The 16062-nt window shown below is 38.2% G+C and overlaps 2 protein-coding genes across 3 annotated transcripts; one reads left to right on the top strand and one right to left on the bottom strand.

The window, feature by feature from the left end:
* Positions 1 to 1941: 1941 nt before the first annotated feature.
* LOC131301275 (protein decapping 5) lies at positions 1942 to 9183 on the top strand. Of its 2 annotated transcripts, XM_058327461.1 has the most exons (8): positions 1942 to 2284; positions 3749 to 3849; positions 4560 to 4631; positions 4740 to 5717; positions 6205 to 6282; positions 7722 to 7922; positions 8045 to 8155; positions 8727 to 9183. In XM_058327461.1, the coding sequence occupies exons 1-8, from the start codon at positions 2137 to 2139 to the stop codon at positions 8871 to 8873; spliced, it is 1836 nt and encodes a 611-aa protein (XP_058183444.1). In that variant the 5' UTR covers positions 1942 to 2136; the 3' UTR covers positions 8874 to 9183. The 2 variants fall into 2 exon arrangements, with proteins under 2 accessions (XP_058183444.1, XP_058183445.1); XM_058327462.1 differs by lacking the exon at positions 6205 to 6282 and having other exon boundaries at positions 1978 to 2284.
* A 1789-nt stretch (positions 9184 to 10972) lies between these two features.
* Positions 10973 to 13813, bottom strand: LOC131301408 (clavaminate synthase-like protein At3g21360). The gene is made up of 3 exons (XM_058327704.1): positions 13120 to 13813; positions 12070 to 12323; positions 10973 to 11654 (listed from the first exon to the last, which is right to left on the bottom strand). The coding sequence occupies exons 1-3, from the start codon at positions 13723 to 13725 to the stop codon at positions 11294 to 11296; spliced, it is 1221 nt and encodes a 406-aa protein (XP_058183687.1). The 5' UTR covers positions 13726 to 13813; the 3' UTR covers positions 10973 to 11293.
* Positions 13814 to 16062: the final 2249 nt, after the last annotated feature.

The following is a 16062-nucleotide window of genomic DNA, read 5'->3' as shown; positions in this document are numbered from 1 at the left end:
GAGCATAATCATTTGGCAGCGGTTCATGAAGCTTTGGGCCATCCAAAGTCTCCCCAAGAAGAGAAAAACCTTGGCATCTTCTACCTTTTCCTTGACAGAGTGCATTCTATAGTGAATAACCTTTCAGTTTTCTCAGCTCTGGATGCAAGGAATCTTCTGGAAAATCTTGGGCTTTACTGGACGCAAACTCGTTGAACATAAAATGATCGAGTCATTAGCAAACCCACGGGATGGCTCTGGTCCCTTTTCATCTTGCTTCTTCTATATCAACATTCATGCTTGTCAAAACCGATTTTCTAGCTCTACTGACCTCCACGGGGAGACAGAGGTGACTCGAAATGCTGAGTAGAATCATGCCCAGTAAGTCTATTAGGGGACAACTTGAGAATTCTGAAATGTGCTTCTTTCCTTGGCAAATTTTACATCCTTAGAAGCTTCTTGCTGAGAACACGAAGCTGGCCAATATCTCTCTGCATTTCCATGTCGTTGCGTTTCAAGTTTCTTTGCTTACGAAGCAACATCCTGCTTTTCTGTTTCTATTCCACGCCTTTCAGATCTCGTTTCCTCAATTTCCCTCTCGGACGACACCCTTTGCAATGTCATCGATCACAGGCACACCTACTACCAAATGCAGTGAAACCATCCCACAACTTTCAAGACTAAGACCATGCTGAATGGACTATAGTGCGAGTATTACTGTAACGTTGGCTTTGAAACGCAGCCTGGTCTTTCCTCTCCATTGCCGCCTAGCCCGACCGAATGCAATATCATCCAATGAGTCGCTATGAATGCGTGGGTAAAGGGGAATCCGTTTGAATAACAGAAGAATCGGAGAGCACGCTGGTGTCTTTGCCGCCTTCTTTTTGAGCAGTCGTTTTCCCCAATCTGACTCAAGCATTGTTTTAAATGGTGTTTATTAGTTTTGTTTCAAGCTTATGTGAATTATTGATTTTTTTTAAACATGAGAATTCCAAAATTTTTAATTTTTTTTAATTTTATCCAGTTAATTTTGAAAAGTCAAAGCTTTTTGAGCTTTATTTTTTACATTTCAAAAAGTATTTAGACAAAAGTCATAATTGATTCGTCTCGACACGACGAATCAATAATTCACAAATTTTGACTCAAGATAAAAAAACTCGAAAAATCAATAATTCATAAAAACAAAACTCATAAAACACCACACAAAAAAAAAAAAAAAAACACCTCATACTGTTGTGTGGGGGAGTGCAGTGTAGCTGGGATTGCTCTACGATTCTGGGAGTTTTAGTGTTGCCGGAGGGGTATTTGAGGTAGTTGCTGAGTATAATCTGAAAAAAAAAACAAAAAACTATGGATGCACCATCTAGGTATACTAAGAGCATCTCCAGCCTTCACCTATATTTTTTCTTAAATTTGAGTCAAATTTTGGGTAAAAACCCATTTTAAGTAGACACATCTCCAACTATCAAACCCAAATTTTACACATCTCCCTCTTTCTCTCTCTCTAACTAGCCGTTGGAGAAATGGGTCAAGGCAAAAGTTGTCTCAGATTTGGGCAAAAAAATGGATAAAACCCAAAATGGGAAAATGTTTGGATCAAACATTGGAGAGAGATTTTTGCGATTTTTGCCCCATTTTTAAATTTGAGTCTTAAAATGGGTCAAAGCCGGAGATGCTCTAAAATATACACCCAGACTACTTGATATCCACCTTGGGGTCGTAACACAAATAATTTAAGTCGTCTAGTATGTTTTTTTCTTAACAAAGCGTACCATCAAAATTTGGTTTTGAAAATTTGAATTTGCAGAATCAAAAATTGAATGAATTGGTCAATATATTACCAATATTCAATTTAGGTCCCGTTTCATAAGATTTTATTTTTTACTATTATTTATTTCTGCTTTACTAGATATTATTATGTTTGAAACACCCTTATATTCTCAAACCGCTTCTAATAAAAATAAAGGTTCGTATTATTATTATTATTATTATATAAATCGGGGGAAACCCTACAAGATCAGACCACAAAAATCCAATATTTCCCTTTCTCTCTTCCAAGAGAACGAGATTCGAGTCTTTTTCCCTTCTCTCCCTAAACAAGTAGTCGGAGTTCGCTGTTCGATTTCTCGCTCGACAACCAACGCAGCTGCTGCAAGTATGGCGGCAGAGGCCTCTAGATCTTCTAGTTCATCGGCCGATTCGTACGTCGGGAGTTTGATTAGCTTGACATCCAAGAGTGAAATGCGGTACGAGGGCGTTTTGTACAACATCAACACTGACGAGTCCAGTATTGGATTGCAAAACGGTAATTCTTTCATCGGGATTTCGTTTATTCATTTATTTTCCTTTCGTAATTTGTTAACCTAATTGTACGTGAATTAGTTTGGTTTTTACGCCATGAATTTGTTGCTTGAATATGGATTCGTGTACATTATGAAGTTTTGGGCTTTAGGATGAGATGATGTAAATGGTTGCTGTGGCTAATTTTGGTTGCATGCTAACGAATGCAAGTAAGGCTTTAGGCTTTTAGTTATAGGTGGCTTGTGAAACTGGAGGAGGGGATGGGTTGTAAGAGAGGCATATAGCTACAATGTTTAACACGAAGGACTTTGTATTACTCTCATTAAATAGTCATCTCACATCCATCATCATAACCGAAGCTCGAAACTCATTGTCATAATCCAGATGTCAACTACCAAATCTTGATCGAGGCTGATAAAATCGAAAGATACTGTCAAGCTCCTTCATTGAAATTCACGTACATCCAAACGCAGCCTTATGTTTTGAAGCAGTGGGTAATTTTAGCTACTCTGGGAGTAAATTTGTCGTCCTCATATGTTTGCCTTGGTTTATTTGTTAAACATATGTTTATTTACTACTAACATTGTAACTTGTAAGTAGTGTTGTTAGTTAAGTTAGACCATAGTTTCACGAAGCAGGCGGGCTTGCGAACGAGCATAGAAGCTCCCCTTTGGGAGCGCCGGGGAGCGTGTAGGAATAATTCATAAATATAAAATTTTAAATATGTACACCAGTAAAATATTGATTATTCAGAATTTGTGTCAACTTCAGATATTGTTTTTGCGAATTTAAGTGACTATCAATTATTGTTTCAACTTCATATATTGTTTTTTCGTATTTATTTTTTCTAGTAGCTTGTCATTACTTCACATTGTCTCTTACTTGGTATCTTTTACTTTTGTTTCTTTCCAATTAACATGCCTAAGAGGTTCTATCCTATTCGGTAGTGAACTCCTTTGATTCCTAGGAGAGTTTGACTTGGGAGTATGAGAGCAAGGTTCTGTAGTGAATTTGCCATTCTGAGAGGAGGTTCCCGCAACTAATATTTAGACACTAGAGACTAGAGAGGTCCATGCTATATTCCTTATGATGTGGCTTTTATTTTGTTGGGGAAGGGGTACTTATGAACATGTCAACCTGGTCAAAGTAAAAGAAATTAAGATTTAAGTGTCTTGTACAAACCTATCTGCAAGCTAGTGTTACATTTGAAATTAGATTACTTTGCATCATAAAACTCTTGAGAAATTTGAAATTTGACCTTTATCTATTTGGAATGGTTAAGCCACATCATTTTCTAGTCCACAAGTTTGAAGTTTTTACAACCAGGGATTGCAAAATATACTAGTTAGTTGTGCTAGTTTCAAGAGATTGTGAATATGATGACAATTGTAATATTTTTGGCGTAGTTATCTAAGTTTTCAGCTGTATGAGTCTATGATTGCCTAACTAATTTTTTGCATTGAGGCAGTGAGATCATTTGGAACGGAAGGACGAAAGAAAGATGGTCCACAAGTTCCTCCTAGTGACAAGGTTTACGAGTACATACTGTTCCGCGGAAGTGATATCAAGGTATTTTTGTGGAACCTATGCCTGATTAGGAGGATGTTTATTGGTTATTCTCCCTTTTTGAGAAGCTCTTCTTGTTGTACCATTGCTCCTCTGTTCTTGGAGGTATGGGTGGCCATCGTTTCAGTGGTATTATGAGAGCAGCTACTTTGTGCATATATTGTTGAAAGTTAGTCTGTGTCCAATACTCCCCCGACTATAACCCCAATGGTTGGGGACTAGATGATTCTGGTATTTTTATTGTTGTTGTCTTCTTGTTTTACCATTGGTTGAATTCCTGTAATTACGTTATCCCCTGGTTCAACGGTAACGAATTTCTTTCCATCTGGTTCATTGGTAACGAATTTTGTTCTTCGTTTAGATTTGTTCACACAAGCACATGAAAGATCCTCTCATGTCCCCAACACTTTCTCATATTATATTTGGTATAAAGTTACCACACCTTACAAACTTAGAAACTTTTAACTGTTATGTGAAATACAATATCAACTGTCTATCACGCAATAAAACGCTAGTTGTATGCAATATGGTTGTGGAAATTTTGGTCCTTGTGCTTAAATGCTGGGTCAATTGCAATCAGAAATATATTTTTAGGGTTGACCTTCATAGTGTTTGCATCAAGAGGATTCTTTCCCTTTATGCATGCGGCTTTCTCTATTGATGGAATCAGGCTATTAGCTATACCTTGGCGTAAACTTTCTGTGTGTTTGCAGGATCTACAGGTTAAATCTAATCCTCCTGTTCAAACTTCCCCACCCATAAACAATGATCCAGCAATTATTCAGGTGATCTGATGGAAGACAATTGCATATGTGATGTATTGTTTTACTTTTAAAAAAGTGGCGTATTAAATTGTTAAATAGTCTCTAAACTCTTCCTGACTTCTCATGCAGTCTCACTATTCTCGACCTGCTTCTACATCTACTAGCTACCCTTCTGCAGTTACTGGGTCTTTGACAGATCTTAGCTCCCATACTCCACAGCTGGCACATCCAGGGTCAAGTTTCCAAGGTGGTTTGCCTTTGTATCAACCTGGGGGGAATCTAGGGTCCTGGGGACCATCACCCACTCCTCCTGGTGCTAATGGCAGTGGATTACCTATGCCAATGTATTGGCAAGGGTTTTATGGGCCTCCAAATGGGCTACCTCAGTTGCACCAGCAATCTTTGCTTCGGCCGCCACATGGACTATCAATGCCTCCTTCGATGCAGCCACCAATGCAGTATTCTGGATTCAATTCCTCCTTGCAACCTGGAACATCTAACCTACCAGGTTCAAATTTACCAGAATATCCCTCACCTCTGTTTACTGCTAATCCCAGTACCAATTTGCTTAACTTGGCATCTACATCATTGCCACCTTCAACTCTGTCATCTGCCCTGCCTCCAGCGCCATCTAGTACTCTAGCTCCTGAAACATTACCTATTTCCACCCAAAGCAAGGTTCCTATTGTGGCCCCGCCTACAACAACACTGAGTACTAATTTGCCTGCACTTTCTACTTTGATTGCATCAGCTCCAGAAACAAACGCTGTTTTACTGCCAATTTCTAACAAGCCCAATGCCACTTCTGGTCCAACTTTTCCATATCAGGCCCTCTCTCAACCCATGTCCTCTATTATTCTAGGGAGTTCCGGTTCAAGTCAGACAGGAACACCAACACGTTCACTTGTTACCCCTGGTCAGTTGTTGCAGTCTGGACTGACTGCAGTTTCATCATCTCAGTCTTCACCAACAACGCAGAAGGATGTGGAGGTTGTTCAAGTGTCTTCATCATCTGAAGTGTCAGCACCGGTCCCGACAGAAGCTCAACCACCATTATTGCCATTGCCTCAAACTTCACGTGGTGGCCAAAAGGGGTCCTCATCCCATGTATAATCCTGATCTTATTTATTAATCCTCTCCCACCCCCTAGGTTCTGGTTTCTCCCATCCAAGTGGGAATGCCCTTCATTTTTATTACAATAACCACATTCATCGGAAAACAACATAGCTAAAGCACATTCCACTGGCTACTCCAATCATTAAAGAGGAATATGGATGCATATATGATTGCATTTCGCTTCATGCCCTTGGTTGTCCAGGACTGATACATTTTGCTACCCCCTTTCCAAGCAATTTGAATAGGCATGCGTTCTTTTGTTCTTCAATACTTTATTGTTGCTACTTTGTGTTAAGTTTTTATGTATGCCGGTGTAGTTACAACAAAGTATTTGTTGCGGAATTTAGTTCTGTTAATTTCATGTTTTTATAGTATGCAATGTAACCAAATTATTCATTGCAGAATGAGAGTTGATTGATACTTGCGTAATCAGTGCTTATAAGGGCTATTGACACGTCTTTTTGTCTTTTTCCCTTAGTTCAATGGAGCTTCCTTTCAAAGTCGTCAGGGGCCTCAGGGCTACTACCGAGGGCGTGAAAGGGGAAGAGGACCCACGGTAATGTGTTGTTCTACTTGGAATTTGGACAAGGAGTTCATTTAAAAAAAAAAAAAAACCAAGTTGGTAACTTGAAATTTTCGGTGAAGTTAGCTTTCAATTTTGTTTGTCAAAACAAATGTCCAATGGGTAACATATTAATTTCAGATGGACTAACTCAGTGAAGTTAGTTGTGCAATTATAACCCTCGTATCATATGGAAGAGTGTCCTGGCATACAATATTGCACATAAGTTATACTTTTACATACGTGCTTGTATTGTTTGGTTGAACTCATCATCTCTTGCAGGAAATCAAGCCATTAAAATCGTTGTATTAGTGTATTTTTTTTTTCTTTATGTAGGGGAGAGTCAATATACATTAGATATAAGCGGGCTGCAGCCATGATTGCATTCATTTTTGTGCCCCAGCAACTGTAGTTAATTTTATGATTGAGTCGTGAGTGGTTAGTGGTAGTCTCATGTGAGATTTGATATTAACTAGTGTGACTTGATAACTGACAACATGTACACCTGTCTCTCTGTTAGTAAGTAGTTTTTGTGATTTTGGTACAGTTTGGTTGGCTGTGTTCAAATGACTTTTATCTTATTACGGAAAATGTTGGTTTTAGTTTCCTTCAAAGGTTCTCACCTATAAACAACGTTCCTATGAGTAATATTAACAAGTGCACTTTCATTTTTCTTTCAATGTATTAGTTTCAAAACCAGTTTCTGGGTCCATTATTAGGGTGTTGAGTATTAGGATACAGATACTAGACTGAAGTACATTTTGGTGGTAGCTTGAAAACTGGTGATTTGGCTGGTCCTCTTTCTCTCTTTAGGACTTTGAGAGTTGTTGACTTATTCAGGAGGAGCAGTTTGTATTTAAACTATCCTAGGGTGTAGATATTGAAAATGAAGGGGTGATTGGAAGTTGTCAGATTAGCATAATTTTGATGGCATCCAAACTCTGTTTTGGATGGGTTTTCCCTATTCATATGTCTTACCACATACAAAGGGAGGGAGGTACGGGGAGGGAGAAGGAGGGAGGGAGGGGAGGGGGAGAGAGAGGGAGGGTTCATATGTCTTGCTTAATGGGCCCGATTGATATCTTTGTCTTATCGACTTGATCCAATATAGGTTCAAAGTATTGTCAATTTTGTTGGATATAGTCGTACGTGCCTGGAGAACTAAGGTTTTTGAATATTCCGTCATGTCCCCTTATCATTGAAAAGGAAATTAGATGAATCCAATATTTAGGCACGTACCTGCACCCGACATCCGTACCCGAGTCCATGTGACCTACCCGAGCAGTTTGTAATTTTTCTATGAATAATTCTTCCTGTTTTTGGATATTTTTTATGATTAATTCATGGCAATTAATTTGTGAAGCCTGTATGGTACTGTAATCATTGTGGCTTTGGGGTTTTGACGCCATGAAATTCTAACATTTTGCATGCAGAGTTCACGGTCAGTGACCAGATTTGCTGAGGATTTTGATTTTATGGCAATGAACGAGAAATTCAAAAAGGATGAAGTATGGGGTCATCTTGGCAAAAGTAACAGATCCCATCTGAAGAACATAGAAGGAGATGGGATTGGCAGCGATGAAGATGATTATCAAGACGAAGAGAATGCCGAATCACCGAAATGCGAGACTAAAGTGAGATAATCATCCCGTTCTTTTACTTTTTATGCTATATTAAACTTCTGTGAGTGAATATATTTTGTTATCCTTTTCTGATATTCTTATATAACATTTGGCCCTTCTTTGGTTTTATGTAGCCCATTTACAATAAGGATGACTTTTTTGATACTCTATCCTGCAATGCACTTGATCAAGCATCGAATAATGGGAGAACTAGGTTTTCTGAGCAAATGAAGATAGACACTGAGGTAAGATTGCTTTTCTTTTTTTCTTCCCACACTTACAGATTGGGAACTCTTCAGTTGTCTATTGCCCAACACAAATGCTGTGAGGGCTCTATCGGGCCCACTTCAGGTCTGTTGATTTGATTAGAATTGTTCATTTTCTCCGCCCAATCAAGTAGTAAGCGATGTGAAAGATTACTTGGATTGCACATTGATGACCATATATGGTTGGAGAGCATTCAAAATCATTCTAGTGGTCCATTATTTTCAAGACATGTGATCTGATTATTTAGTGACATTGTTGGACAAATAGAAAATATCTAGATGACTGATCTGCTCAACGAGCCCTTTGAAACCTTTGAAACGGACGGTTCATGTCAAATCAGTTGACCCTTGGTGGGATGGATAACGCCCTCATAGCATGCTTCTTGTGCCTAACACAGACCCCTGATTGCTGTACTTGCACGATACGAATCTTTCTCGCACTTACTCCACTGGGGGCTTATGCACTCCACTCGTTGAAAAGGCAGGGGGTGGATTGCTTTTTTTTTTTTTTACCCCTGATAACATGGTGCTGGCTGTTTCTTGGGTACAGACATTTGGTGAGTTTTCAAGATATCGAGGCGGCCGAGGTGGGAGGTGGCCTGGCCGTGGTGGTGGTCGTTCTCGAGGCAATTATTATGGAAGGGGTTATGGCTATATGGGGAGGGGACGTGGTCGAGGCATGTCCACTCGCGCTTGATAGTGTATGGTGTTCTCCACCCAGTTTTGGGAGACAATGAAGCTTTACTTGCCTCCATGGACGACAAAGATGAAGGACTTGGGATTGTGCTTGTAACGCTGTTGATTGGAAAATAATACTAGTAGTTGTGGTCTTATCTGACATGTTTTAGTCATTTCTCTCCTTAGTAGTAATAATTTTCTTCTTCCTGTTTCTTGTGATTTTTCCCTTGCCGGATATGAAGCTTGTTGCCAAGAAATGTCTATTAAAGTACTTTGTATTCTGACAAGGTTCTTACAAGCTGAAGAGTGAAGGGATGGTACCTATAAAATCTGAGAGGTGAACAGGTTGAGATTGTGAAAAATGGAAAATGAAAAATACAGGTAGATATAAGTTGCTGAGTAGCGGTCCTGATTTGAATTTACATCTACATTTCTGGAAATGGACAGAAGAACCGATCCAAGAAATTTGCAGGACGCTCGAATGCAAATTTTTGTCACCTGTATTTCCGGTTAATCTTCCGTTGCTTTTTTAAATATCCAACTTGCCCGAATGAAATTTGCTTTGAAAATATTTCCGGGTAATCTTCCGTTGCTTTCTAAATGTTGTCCAACTCCGTAAATCTATTTTTTATGTAGTTATCATTGTCGCACTTTTTTGTTTGAACGGCATTATAGTTTCAAAATTGTAACTCTCCATAATTGCCTTCCTCCCCTTAAACACTTTGATGTTCATGTCTGAAAATTAATGCAACCAGATTCCTTAATGTGATTTTTTGAAATCTAATCAGAAGGGCAAAATGGAAAATATATTAATTTTTACGAACTATAATTTTTTAAATGGACAATTATTGAGGGACAATTAAAAATGAAATACTTAACAGTGAAAAAGGGACGATTGAAGTATTATTTTTTAAAGAAAAAGATCACTCTTTGACGTTGTTTTGGGCTTTGGGGCTCGGATTTGATTCAGTTTGCCGCATTTCTCTTCTACTTTTTTTGATGTGAAATGATATGTTATTTCTTGATTTTTGTATCAGAAGAATTTGAAATTATAAGATGATTGGTAGTGCTCGGGGACGGAGCAACAGCCAAGCATGGAGGGGGCTGTGGCTCCATGGTCTAATATTTTGTCCCGAAAACTTTTTTGCCCAATGATTTTTCGGTCATTGGATTGTGTGATTTTTTTATGTTTTAAATTCAACGGCTGAAAAATTCTTCAACACAGAAGCACATGAGTTTTCGGCACAGAAAATCCTGCATCTGTGGCCCCTCCCATGTTCCAAATTGTCCCAAAAATAATGTGTAGTTTGGCCGTTCGTTGCTGTTTTAGGCATTGGCCACACCACTACTTGTATATTCCCTCTTAAAATATATAAACACTACCATTTTATACTAACAGCGTATAGCATAGCGGTCAGAAGTTGTATGGATTTTTTAGTTAGAATCTAGAGAAATATGTTTAGACTTTTTCATCACTTAACAAGCGATCTTTCTAAGAGCCCTAAACACAGCCTAAATGATCCGGTCAACCCGGGTTGGAGGAGACAATAATTAATTCGGCCCGTCTCACACTAACGTCCTGGCTCCGTCACTGGTAGTATTTGTAATGGTTTTCTTCAATGTTAACCTGGACAGTTTTATATAGGTTCCTTGGCATTGAAGTAAGTTCCATATTTATCCTTTGGGATAGAAATCACTTCTCACATATATTAAACCATCATGCTCTGTTACCGATGTTTATAGATTATCATACCTTAAAAATATAACACAAAGGATTTGAATTACATTTCTTGTATATATTTTTCGGGAAGCAGAGAATATCATATAACCAAACCGATCCTTATGTCTCAATCACTTGAGGTCGGTTATATAAATCATTTTCCTCCATTGAGCTCTGTCAAGGGCCACTTGTTCACACAAACTCATTATACTCATATCTTTGCACACAACTGCATTTAATGTCAATTTGGGTCTACCCCTCTCCATAGCATTGCTATTCGCTCTCGTAACTACTACAGAGAATATCATATATTGCTAATAAAATGAAGAATGTAGCACAAGCATACAAATACAAGCCCAAAAAAGAAAAAAGAAAAAAAACACACAAGGTGCCAAACATAACAAGTGACAAGAAAATTGGAAAATCTGATTAAGCTAAAAGCCATACACACAACCCTTGACCCCAAGGGATTGGCCAAGTAGTCCCGGCCTAGGTTCGATTCTCTTTGTTGCTAACTCTTGGTGCCACCTCATCCCACGCGTATGCTTGTGAAAGGGTAGTGGTAGGGGAATATTACTTCGAGGTTTGCGTGAGCTGACCCGAGACATCCTGCATTAATCACCAAAAAGATAAAAGAAAAATACAAACAACCCCTTATTGCATGATGATCATGTATCCGAAAGCACTCGCAATGAAGACCACAACGTGCAATTGGGAATTCATACAGAAGCTACTTTGCAAGTAGCAACAAGGACTTTTCTAGGAGGAAGAGAGGGCCTTCTTCCATGGTACACAGCCAAGTTGTCCAAGAAGAGAACATCACCCTTCTCCCACCTGAACTGTATGCTCTCTTCTTCAATTATCTCTTCGATCCTTCTCACTATTTTCTCCGGTATCTCTGTTCCATCCATCATCGTCACTGAGGCGACTTCCTTTTTGTACATTAAGTGGATCAAGTTGAACCACACCTTTCTTCCCTTTCTTCCCTCGAACACCATCGTTAAAGGCCGCGGGGCCAGAGTCAAGTGTGCGCTTCCGTCCGGTAGCCACTCCACGTCTATATCTGCATTAGCCTTAGCCCTGCAAGAGTAAGATCGAATTTCTTAATTATTTGTTTTTGATAACTCAAGATATCCGGACAAGTATGCGCGTATCTCGATTAATTCTAGACAGACTAATATCACAGTCTACTAGTGGATTGGAGGACCCAATTGAAGTAGGGAGAAAGTCACAATTGAGATTTTTGGATAGTCATGCATGTTGCATGCAAAACATAATTTATTTATGAGATTTTTTTAAATCAAATTCTACACCAATTTTTTATTCTCAATGACATCTTTAAATTGTTGTAATTTTTTTTTTTATTGTTGTTTTTGGGAAAAACTAGTGCTAATACGTTATTTTTTGTGTGAAATTTGGAATGGAGGGAGTATGAATTTATGCGCATAATTAAATCTGTGTAAGTAACATCATAGATAGGAGAACTGTTATATACTTTTTCACAGCCTCTGCAGGGTCAGGACTTCCCAAAAACTCCGGCCAACTTCTTCCAATAAAAGTCAACGCTTCGGTCTGAGGGGGGACTCTGAATGTGTATTTCAGTCCTTTCTCCTCCATTTCTTTCACTGCTTCTGGAAATTCCTCCATCATCCGCTCCGCCACTCGACAGCTTGGCCCTATTGGCGTCTCACCACCTTCTGGCGGTGGTACCTCACAGAAAAACATCACGTATTCGGGGTACGGCTTCATCTATATTTTTCGTCAAAAAAAAATAAAATAAAATTGGCATTAGAGGTCCAGGTCCAGCATAATTCTCCCATTGCACGTGCGCCTACGGCATTAAAGTGCAAGAAGTAAATGAGTGTGACCAAGGCGTAGCCAGAAATTTTAAATAAATGGGCCATAATCTCACCTAAAATCATATGAGAACACTCCTAATCGGAAAATAGTTTTTCCAAGAAAATAAGTAATGATTTAAAACAACTATCGATCGACCACTTTTCATTTCATCATGTATGACATGAGAGGGTCACTTGTTATTCAAAAACTTACAATGCATTGTCAATATAGACATGAAAGGTTTCATCAAGTGATTCCAAAATAGTTTTCCAATCCGCATAATACTACATGTTTTTTAAAAGCACATGCATGAGAAAAAAATTTCGAATGCAAGATAAAAATTTCAAGGAAAAAATAGAAAGAGTTTTGATTCAATCATTCAAGCTTCACCAAAGTATGTATGAAGATAAAGTCAAACTAAGAGCTTACCAAAGATGATAAAATAAAAAAAAATCAGAAAGTCTACGTCCACCGCTCTCTTTCACCGCTGCCCCACCGCAGTGCTCAATTTCACAATCTGTTTGGGCAATCAATAGTCTGGATTTTAGAAAACAAACTCTTTCAGGAAAGGGTTAAACTCTTTCCTAAAAGAGTTATTTTAAAATTTGGACCGTTCAAAACGTTTTTGGATGGTAATATTGTGTGCAGTGAGGTAGCGATACTGAAAGAGAGCGGTGGCGTAGACTTTCTAAAAATCAAAGCTTACCAGAACCATCTCATGATGGAAAGCAATGGTCTCAGATAGGGGCCCCTCATTGGCCGTCCAAATTTGTTTGAAAACACTCGTCCTAAGCGCCGGTCCTATGTAAGGGACATGATCCCATCGGAAGGTTTGCACGACGTCATTGAAATCCTCGGCGTTCCTCAAGTTAAATCCTCGGAGCAGAACGGCGCCGTTTTTTATGATCATTTGCTTAAACCAGTCGTTATTTTTCTCAAGTGCCAGGAGGAGGGACGGCATATCATTAGTACTGTTCTTTGACTCCTCCGGTGGCTGCAGCACCAGTGGCATGATTACCCCATCCACCAACTTCTGTCCTTTGCATTTTCCCACCTTGAAATCTTCGCAAGTGAACTCCATGATCTCTGTCGACTCTCCCTCGATCGTGAAGTTTGGAACCAAGGTACTAAATAGCGGGAGCGGACCTCGTAACGGTACTGGCAGAGATATCGAATGATACATAGGGGAAACCGGGTGTAGAGACCGTGAATTCTTTAGAATTATTTTAGGCTCCAGGGCACCTAAAGCGGGCGTAGGAGTCGCGTAGCGGCTGAGAAGCGGGAGAAAAACTGAAGACAAAGTGGTAGGCATCGTGATATACGAGTGTGAACTTTTTGCAGCACCAGTATAGTATATATCTGGAGCTTGTGTAGTGTATTAGGGAATTCTTATGCGTAGTGAGTGGTGACGAGGGTTCAAATGGCTATTTATACACCATTGGGATATTTTAGCAAGGTGCTGACCTACTCCAAGGATATTTTATTTTGATCCGCACGCCAAGGATATTTTATGAGCACACACACTATTATCTGGTATTTGGTTAATAAAAATGGAAAATGCCAGAGAGCACAATATTTTTTTCCATTTGGCGAAAGTAAGCAATTGTTGGTTGTAATTTATTGAAGTTTGAAGTTTTATCAAATGCATGAGAGTACAACGGTGCTTAAACACCTGGCTTATCAGTCCACACAAGGACAAATCAAAGAATCTAGTCTAGTTGGGACACCCTATTAATCGTAAAAACAAAAGTTTGTTTTTCTAGTCAATTACAATAAGATCATACAAAATTAAGACGTGTATTACTAAAGCTACAATTACTTATAATGCACACATTTGTAAATATTGCTCATCTGTAAATGAAGACATAATCTTAGACAAAACTTTTAAAATATGTTTTACATGAATATCGACATGTTCTATTATTGACTTTATATTAAGATATTATTTATTGACTTTATATTAAGATATTATTCTTGAACGGTTAAAAATTAAATAAAGAGAATCAACAAATAATAGTTTCAAATAGACAAACACTAGTTTGTAAACCAATAAGTATAAATGCACCTTACAACGAAATTGAAGAATAAAATTAATTCAATATCTTTGTTCTCCAGAGATACAAGTGTGTATGTATATATAGTAGGACACTCATATGATTATAGTAAATAAATAAAAATTTAACAAAATTATTTTACTTTCGAGTTGGGCACGGGACACCACGTACTCCCATACACATCCGTCTGTGACTTCACATGAAGAGTGCACAACAAATGTTGCCATCTTGCCTTATAAGTTGACGTGCACAAGTGACTTGGCAGGATGTGCACTGAATCAGCTACTCTCATTTTGGTACCAACAATAAAGATTCGCTTTGTCTACATGCTGCATCAAAAACTAAATCACAAGCTTCTATAAAAAATAAAAAAAAAGTAGTTAGAGCAAGATTTGTAATATGCATGCTTCTACGCTTTTCCCAAATATAAGGTGCCATTTTGGGATGGTGGGGTTTAACTTTGTTGTGTTTTGCCGGTTGATTCCTTATCAACTGTTTTTGTGGTTTGCGCAATTGATTGGCATTTGTGATGGGTGTCAACCTCGTTAGGATGCATTCCTTGCGCTATGATGCTTGCTTTTTGTTTCTCTGTTCTGTTTCCTTGTATCTCTTCTCCTTTATCTATAAATTTCTTCTTCGCTGTTAAAAAAAAAAGTGCCGTTTTGGGGTTTCATTTTTTTTTTTTACAATGGCCAAAATGAACTCTTGCGTCCACTATCTCTTCCAAATTGATGTTCTTGTCATTTTCCCCTCCGTTTACCCTCCCTTTAAAAAAAATAAAAAAGAGACGACTCCAAATTGATGTTCCAATCACGTGTGTCTCTAAATTAAGTTTTTGAAAAGAAAAAGACAACGAACAACCTATTCAGATTACTATGATATGAACATTTATAATTACTCCCTCCGTCCCGGTTTGTTTGTCCCCTTTTTGACTTTTTGAGAGCGTTTGACCTTTCAAAGAATTGGTTATAATTTTCAATTCGTAATGTTTTTAATATGCAATATGAATCTTGTTTGATAGATCTCAATTAGTTTTATTATACAAAATCTTCAAAATCATAAAAAATATTATAAAATATAAGATATAAGTATATTTGTGAAAGACACGTATTTCGACAATTGGACAAACAAATTGGGACGGAGGGGAGTATATCAGAATACAACCTTATGCATACCTGTCTATTTTAAAAACCAAAATATTATTAAAAAAACAAAAATATTGCTAAGAATAGTTTTATTTTTGAAAACGCTTAGTGGGGCGAGCCGTCTTGGATTTGCTCAAACGATGCGGACATGTTTTGAATGTTTATATGTTTATTTCCCCTCTACTTTTCATGCATGCTTTTATTGGTCCCCTGCCAATTGAAGTATACATACGTGGAGCTTGTCACATCAGTCGGTGAGCAAGAGTGTATTCCACTAACAAAAATAAATATTTACTTTTTATTTATTTATTAAAGATGATGTATTATAAAAAAATGACCTGGGTAGTTAATTTATTTTTTGAGGTTAGGGGTGGCCCACCCCCAAAGGTGGCTCCGTCCTTAAATGTATCCCGGTCTATTTCAAATGTAGAAATGGTTCCTAGCTTTTAC

Source organism: Rhododendron vialii, chromosome 9a (genome assembly GCF_030253575.1).
Source record: "Rhododendron vialii isolate Sample 1 chromosome 9a, ASM3025357v1".
NCBI lineage: Eukaryota > Viridiplantae > Streptophyta > Magnoliopsida > Ericales > Ericaceae > Rhododendron > Rhododendron vialii.
Note: the sequence above shows the minus strand (reverse complement) of the source record. Positions and strands in the feature narration are given on the sequence as shown.

Coding starts and splice junctions, on each gene's coding strand:
- LOC131301275 (XM_058327461.1), top strand. CDS start 2,137: ATGGCGGCAGAGGCCTCTAGATCTTCTAGTTCATCGGCCGATTCGTAC. Junction 3,850..4,559: donor TCCGCGGAAGTGATATCAAG/GTATTTTTGTGG, acceptor GTGTGTTTGCAG/GATCTACAGGTTAAATCTAA. Junction 5,718..6,204: donor AAAAGGGGTCCTCATCCCAT/GTATAATCCTGA, acceptor TTTTTCCCTTAG/TTCAATGGAGCTTCCTTTCA.
- LOC131301408 (XM_058327704.1), bottom strand. CDS start 13,725: ATGCCTACCACTTTGTCTTCAGTTTTTCTCCCGCTTCTCAGCCGCTAC. Junction 12,324..13,119: donor TCCATCATGAGATGGTTCTG/GTAAGCTTTGAT, acceptor CGAAAAATATAG/ATGAAGCCGTACCCCGAATA. Junction 11,655..12,069: donor CCTGCAGAGGCTGTGAAAAA/GTATATAACAGT, acceptor TTACTCTTGCAG/GGCTAAGGCTAATGCAGATA.